Source organism: Sinocyclocheilus rhinocerous, unplaced genomic scaffold, assembly GCF_001515625.1.
Source record: "Sinocyclocheilus rhinocerous isolate Xijiao unplaced genomic scaffold, SAMN03320098_v1.1 scaffold352, whole genome shotgun sequence".
NCBI classification, from domain to species: domain Eukaryota; kingdom Metazoa; phylum Chordata; class Actinopteri; order Cypriniformes; family Cyprinidae; genus Sinocyclocheilus; species Sinocyclocheilus rhinocerous.
In genome coordinates, this window is record NW_015642448.1 from 476,930 (window position 1) to 485,156 (window position 8,227).

General features: G+C 35.6%; 1 protein-coding gene across 1 annotated transcript in view; it reads left to right on the forward strand.

Moving 5' to 3' along the window:
• ppil2 (peptidylprolyl isomerase (cyclophilin)-like 2) overlaps positions 1–8,227 on the forward strand; it is a 43,521-nt gene that overhangs the window by 13,403 nt on the left and 21,891 nt on the right. The window contains exons 9-11 of the mRNA XM_016572769.1: positions 1,967–2,042; positions 2,895–3,055; positions 5,794–5,869. Coding sequence (XP_016428255.1) covers positions 1,967–2,042; positions 2,895–3,055; positions 5,794–5,869 — 313 coding nt within the window. The remainder of the gene's footprint in view (positions 1–1,966; positions 2,043–2,894; positions 3,056–5,793; positions 5,870–8,227) is intronic.

Genomic DNA, 8,227 nt, shown 5'->3' on the forward strand with positions numbered 1-8,227 from the left:
AAATTCCTGCAGCTGCTTCAGAGTTGCTGTAGGCCTCTTGGTCGCCTCTCTGACCAGTTTCCTCCTGCCTCTTTCATCCAGTTTGGAGCTAAATCCTGATCCAGGGAGGGTCTGTGTTGTACCAAATATCTTCCACTTCTTAATAATAGACTTCACTGTGCTTCTAGGCATTGATAAAGCCTTTGCATTTTTTTTGTATCCATCTCCTGACTTGTGACTGTACACAACTTTATCCCGGAGATCTTTTGACAGTGCCTTGCCACCCATAGTTGATTGTTTGCTTCAGTTGCACTATCAAATGCTCCAGTAAAAGCTCTTTTCATGTTGAGCTAATCATAATGACCACAGGAAGGATACATCTATGCTGCCTTCAAAATTCAATCAGAAGAAGGTACATCCGGAGATAGGAAGTAAAGCAGAATTTGGATTCGGACGTGCCTTGATGCCTTCCTGCCTTGGAATGCTGCCTCCGAAGGCAGCATTTTAGTTTTCAGATGCAGCCTTTGTGTGCCATTGAGAAGGTGATTAGCTACACCTGATTGGGGTTACAAATCATTTTTAGGAGGGGGTGATTCTTTTTCCAACTCGACGATTCTGTTTTTTTATTTTTTTCTGACATGTTGGTGTTATATCTTTCACTTGGATGTTATAAGTCTTCATTTCAGGCTGCAAAGCAACAAAATGTGATTATTTTAAAGGGGGGTGATTCTTTTCTATACCCACTGTACACTAATGTTAAAATTTTAACAAAAATTTTTTGTTTGTTTTTTCAGAATTCCTTTAAAGGACACATTAAATTTATCAAAAGTGGCAGTAAAGACATGTATAATGTTATACAAAGTATGTTTTCAAGTTAAAATAAATAGTTTTTTGTTTACTTTCTATTCATCAAAGAATCCTTAAAAAATGTATCACAAGTTACACAAAAATATTAAGCAGCACAAGTTTCAGCTGTTTTAATCAAATGTTTTTTGAGCATCAAATCAGCATATCTGAATGATTTCTAGAGGATCATATGACACTGAAGACTGAAGTGTAATGACTGAATGAAAATTCAGTTTTGCCATCAAGAATAAACTACATTTAAATTATTTTAAAATAGTAATATGACACATTATGACTCTTTTTACTGTATTTTTGATCACATAAATGCAGCTTTGGTGAGCATAAAAGACTTCTTTCAAAAACAATTTAAAATATCTTATCGACCCTAAACTTTTTAATGGTACCTGTATTCATAGAAAGCAAGCAAGCCATGCTGTCCTTGCATGGTTTATTTTGGGTCAGGGAGAGAGTCGATGGGTGTTATGGGGGGTGTTTGGAGAAATAGAAATGGACTTGGAGTTATTTTCGGGTGAGATTAGGCCGTATGGCTCAGAGTGGGAGCTTTGGACGTGTCTATCCCTGGAGCTCGAGGAAGGGCAGGTCAGGGAGGTGACGGGCGGCGGGGTTTTCAGACCGACACAGAGGTTATTTTGGGAGCCATGTGGGGTGGGAAAGCTGGGGGAGTTTTAAAAGGATTGATGGGGGGAATATTTGAAAAGAGAGAGATGGTTGAGTGGGAGTTTGGCTGAAGTAGCAGGAGTGAAGCGGGCTGTGGTACAGTTTCACTGTCTGACCTATTTGGAACGGATACTACGGTGGGTCACTCAAAGAGTGGAGGAGAGAGAGAGAGAGATAAGAAGGTCCTGAACTCTTTTTTTGTTAGTGTGTGAGTGTGTTGCAGCAGGCGAGCCCTCAAACTGTCCAGCCAGCAACATTTCCACTAAACTGATAAAACTGTGCCAAAGCAAATTCATTAGAGTGTTTACTTGTCTTTCTATTTAGGGAAAAAATATGAGCTGTTTTTTAACAGTTGTGCAGTCCTGAGTCAAGTATTTATTTGATTTTTTTACTTAATGATCTCTACATAGTTTGTCAGCAAATCCAAAGATGTCACATCTCATTTTGTCCTTTTATATCACAGGATCCTACGAATCTGGATAAATTCAATGTCTCTGACTTCTTCCATGTGAAAAACAATATGAAAGTCCTCGACCCTGGTGAGTTCAGTGTTTTCAGTGCAAAAAGTGCAGTTAATTTCAGCAAAGGTCTCAGTGTTTTGGGAACAGCATACTGCTCTTGCAGTATATAGTGTTCAAATTTTGTGTGCAGCAGTGTCTTATTGTTTAAAATGAACATAAATTACAATAAATAAATAAAAGCTAATTATAAAATATTAATATATACTGTAATAAAAAGTTTTATTAGCAAATAAATAATACAAAAATAACACTGCAGTTTACAAAAGAGCACACTATATTCCACAATGCAACAGATTGAAAAAAAAGTTTTTTTCAAAAGAATGTTTCATCAATTAGACATTACTAATAATGTCTTTTTCTAGGAACAATCGGATTTTTAAAATTGATTATTAAATGTTTATTTGGTAGGATTGATTGAATGTAAGCTTAGACTACAGGGCATTTGGCTCATTTTCCCAACATGCCCTTCATTTATTTGCTCAAAAATACAGCAAAATTTAATTACAATAAAAGGTTTTCTGTTTCAATATATTTTAAAATGTAATTTATTTCTGTGATGCCAAGCTGAATTTTCAGCAGCCGTTTTTGCAGTCTTAAGTGTCACACGATCTTTCAGAAATCATTGTAATATGCTGATTTGCTGCTCCAGAAACATTTCTTATTATTAGCAATGTTAAAAACGGTTGTGCTTTGTTTGTGGAAACCTTGATTTTTTTTTTTTAAGGAATAGAAAGTTCAAAATAGCAGCATTTATTTATTTTTATTAAAAAATAAATATTTCATATGCAAGGTAATCAGGTTTTTGTGACTGTTGTGTTGTATTGTGGAGATGTCACTTTTATAAGCTCCATTTTTTTTTATCCCCTACAGATGAGGAGAAAGCCAAGCAGGGCCCATCATACCATCTGAAAAGCACAAACATGGAGACGCGAGAAACACTAGCAGAGCTCTACAGGGACTATAAAGGAGATGAGCTGTTGGCCTCCACTATGAAAGAGCCAGAAGCCAAAAAAACAGACAAGCTCAACGCTGTGAGTATTTTAAGCTTTTGCCTTTCTAGCTGTAGTCAGGGGCAGATTCTTCTCTCTCCTCTGTGTTCATTGATTCATTTCTCTTTTCTTTTTGTCGTCACTTTGAAGTGGTTATATATCATAAGAAACACAGACTACACAATCTAGGTTTGAAATTGGATGTCAAATGGTGACTAAACACAGTACCAAAATTGTTTATCATACAGAAGAAATGAAAATGTTATGCACACATATCAAAAATATAGAAGTCTTAATGATAGTAAAAACAGCGTTTAATTCTAAAAGGTGGACATAAGCAAAATTTAAATGACTCTAAATTACATCTGTTATTGGTTCAAAAAATACTTGATTAACATTTGTATTCAGCAAGGACACGTTAAATTGATCAAAAGTGACAGTAAAGACATTTATATTACAGAAGATTTCTATAAAAAAAATGCTGTTCTTTTTTTTATTTTCTATTAATCAAAGAATCCTAAAAAAATATATAATTGTTTCTGGAAAATATTAAGCAGCACAACTGTTTTCAACATTAACAATAAATAAAAAATGTTTTTTGAGCATCAAATCAGCATATTAGAATGATTTCTGTAAGATCATGTGACACTGAAGACTGGAATAATGACTGAAGCTGAAAATTCTGCTTTGCATCACAGGAATAAATTTAATTCTAAAATATGTTACATTAGAAAAGAGAAATTTTAAATCGTAATAATATTTCAAAATATTATTTTTACTGTATTTTTAACAATTAAATGAAGCCTTTGTAAGTGTAAGAGACTTCTTTTAAAAGCATTAAAAGCCTTACAGACCTCAAACTTTCAGCAGTGTGATAATGGGTGCTAATGGGGGTCTCCTGTGAGGTGTTTAGGGCCAGATAAAACAGTTGTGTGCAGTGCTGTTTGGGTCACAGTGAAGTATCTTGCTGTGTCTGTGTATGCGTGTATGTAGACGTGTCTGTGCATTATGAGGTGATTTGCCTCTCAGACTCTACCACCATCACATAGCAACTGGAGCAGAAGAAAACGCCTCGCAGGATCCTCAACCAACCACATTCTCTCACAGCAACAATCAATTTCATCTGAATGTCATGTCAATTTTTTGCATTTTTGTTTTAATGATCTAAATTTAACATACCAATTAGTCACTTCCTGAGAGACGACACCAGATAAGATACCTGGTATCTAAACCGTGAGGGGTTTTTTTCGTACTTGATCTGCGATGGTTTTAAGTGCGTCTCTGGCTGTGTCTCAAGTCTTCTTTTAGCCCAGGTTGAAGTGTGTCTGTCCCCGTGCTTTTAGCTATATTAGCTTTGCTTGCTCAGCCCATTCACAGTGCAGGCATTGAATGTAATTGGCTTGACTTTTGGCATGACTTTTGGCATGAATGCCAGTCTATTTCAGCCATAGTTGTGCTGGATTGGCATTGTGACGCTGAAATAGACTGGCATCCAGGCCCACTCTCCTACTGATTTAGCTTTGCTATTTCTATGCCATACTTAGACAAGGATGATATCCCAAAGATTAACTATTACCATAATAACTATTACTATTACCATTTTTGATTACCATTTTTGAAGGCCAAAATTTCAACAAAATGTGTATTTTTCTTTTTAACCATTATAAACAGTGATTGATTTAAATAATAAAAAAATGCATTATTCATTGTGCATTGTTTATGCTACAGAAATAAATAATACCTTAATGTGACTTATATATTCATAATAGAAAATAGTTATTTTAATTTGTGATATTACACAATATTACTGTTTTACTGTATTTTGATCAAATAAATGCAGCTTTGGTGAGCAAAAGAGACATGCTAAAAAAAAAAAAATCTTACCGACCCCAAACTTTTGTGTAGTGCAGTTTATCACTTTAACCTCTAAACTGTCACCCGTCCCCTCTGTGGGATGCCTAAGTTTACTTCACTATATTACAATTAAATCCTAATCTAATCATGACAAACTATATATCGTTGGAAAGGTCTAAGACTACTAAATAGATATTTTACCACTGTTTTTTGTTAAAAAAATTATGTAGGAAAAGTAATAGATTAATTTATGACAAGAGTGCACCTCAAAAATCTACATCATAACAGGAGTTCTGACCTTTGTCACAAAAAGTCTTCTTTGTTGCCTTTTTCTCTATCACACTTTAGAAATCATCAGAAATTATATATCAATTGAAAACTTAAAATCTCAAAATTCATCCTTTGAAAACCATTTTAAAATCAAACGTTGCATTACCATGAAAATGGTACATCAAAATCATGTTACAAAATATTTTAATTCATGAATTATAAAAATGTAAGTTTGGATAGTGCACTTTCACGTCTATATTAAAAAATGTGAGTGACAATTAAGGGGTTAAATTAATTCCATTGAATACTAAAATGTAAAATGGTAAAGAAAAGGCTATTTTGTTCACTGTTCATTTAAGATCAGTATAAGCCAGCCGGGAACACAGACCTGTTGAGAAGAAACATCTGCACATAGACCCATCCAAACGCACCTGAATTGCCCCACAGGAATCAATAAAACATATCCACCTGTCTGTCTGTCTTCACAAAGAATGGGTGATGAAACACTATTATTAAGTGTGATAGTCACATTAGGAGGTGTTAGAGTGATGTCATGCATGCAGATCATTTAGCTGTTTTGGATGTGGGTGTTAGAGCTTATTTTGTCTTATCTGGAGAGTCTTATCTGTTAAACATGTCTGTCTCTCTTTTTCCAGGCTCACTATTCCACTGGAAGAGTGTCTGCCTCTTTCACATCTACAGCTATGACTCCAGCCACCACCCATGAAGCAGGTAATGGAGTTATAAATGAAACTTGCTTTCCTTTCTTACTCATACCAATTTTAGCCAGCTGACCATTTTAGCTAGCTCTTGTCACATTTGTGACCCTGGACCACAAAACCAGTCATAAGGGTCATTTTTTTTAAATTGAGATTTATACACCATCTCGAAGCCGAATAAATTTCGACCAACAGAATTTCCATTGATGTATGGTTTGTTAGGAGAGGACAGTATTTGGCTGAGATACAACTATTTGAAAATCTGGAATCTGAGGGTGCAAAAAAATCTAAATACTGAGAAAATCGACTTTAAAGTTGTCCAAATGAAGTTCTTAGCAATGCATATTACTAATCAAAAATTAAGTTTTGATATATTTACGGTAGGAAATTTACAAAATATCTTAATGGAACATGATCTTAATATATTTACAGTAGGAAATGTACAAAATATCTTTATGAAACATGATCTTTACTTAATGTCCTAATGATTTTTGGCATAAAAGAAAAATCTATAATTTTGACCCATACAATGTATTTTTGGCTATTGCTACAAATATACCCAAGCGACTTAAGACTGGTTTTGTGGTCCAGGGTCACATTTGTGTGAAATATGCATCATGATGGCCAGGTCACAAATTTCCTATTAGTCTTCTCAGGGTTCCTTCTCTTTGTTACTACCCTCAGGCCATCTAAGATGTAGGTAAGTTTGTTTCTGCATCAGAACAGATTTGGAGAAATTTAGTGAATGGGTGCCGTCAGAATGAGAGTTCAGTCAGCTGATAAAAACATCACAATAATCCACTAGTCATCCACACGACTCCAGTCCATCTATTAACATCTTGTGAAGCTTGTGACCGCCCATAATCCATAATAGTGCTTCCTCCAGTGAAAAAGTCAATCCCCTGTTGTCCTCTCACATCAGAATCCATCGACATATTTGTTTAGAGATGTTTTGGACTGTTTGATCGGTGCATATTTCCAGGGTTCCCACACTTCTTGAAAGTACTTGAAAGTACTTGAATTTCAGACATATGGATTCAAGGCCTGGAAAGTACTTGAAAACAAACATAGGTCCTTGAAAGTGCTTGAATTAAATTTGAAATAAATTTTGTTTATGGCGCTATTTCAAAAATTGTCCTATATGTTCTGTCAAAGAACGAAACTGCACTAATGATTGGGGGTGGAGATGGGGTAGCGAAAAAAAAAATCTTAGCGTGTGTGTTGATGCGCAGCCTAGAGCCCTGAGCGGGACAGTTTTCTTAAGCCCGCTCCTGCTGAATTTCTGACCATTACCGCCCACTCCCCCAACGTGTGTGTCCCGCTCCCGCAAACCTTCTAATATTGTCATTATTACTCTGAAATGTTAATGTAAATGTTAAGTGTAAGTGAACTGTTAAGTACTCTAAGGTCTTTCATGACACTACATATGCTGGGGTGTGAATTTGATAGGTGCTTGATATAAAATAAATGGTGCTTTTAAAAAGTCCTTGAAAGTCCTTGAATCTGGTGTTCATGAAAGAGTGGGAACCCTGATTTCTCTCCTGATTCAGATGAGATGGAGAAAGCAATATTATGGATAGAGGACTCATATTTTACCCAGAACCAACCATTTGAAGTTAAATAATGATGGATTTGTTTATTAAAAATACACAGCTTTTCGCTCTTCTAGATGTTAATTGATGGACTTGAGTCGTGTGGAATACTTGTTTATTATTGTGATGTTTTTATCAGCTGTTTTGACTCTCATTCTGATGGCACCCATTCACTACAGAGGATCCTTTTGTGAGCAAGTGATGTAATGATAAATTTCTCCAGATCTGTTGTGATGCAGAAACAAATTCATCCACATCTTAGAAGACCTGAGCATGATTACATTTTCAGCAAATTTGCATTTCTGGGTAAACCATTCCTTTAATGCCTACATATCCTGAATGCATTAAGTTGCTTTGGGTTCAAACTAGGGATGCACCGATACCGATACTGGTATCGGTATCGGGGCCGATACCACACAGCATGTGATAAGCGCCATATTCAGACAACGAAACACAGACAACAGAACAACAGACAGCAGAATGGAGTTATTAGAGATTAAGGATGTCTACGAAGTATATGTATGCAATGAATATAACGTTAAACATTCAGTAATATCTTTCTCACTGGAAAGTTTGTAGTTCGGTCGGATACGTCAAAAACAAGTAAGTAAAACAATGCACACAATGCACAAGGGTAGGGAGAGAGAGAGAGAGAGAGAGATCGCGTCCGCGCACTTCTGTTGTGTGATCTTTGATGTTCACTCACTTAGCACACGCATCATTTGGATTAAAACTAAATCGTAAAAAATAAGACCATTTATAGGGGCATTCACTATAAA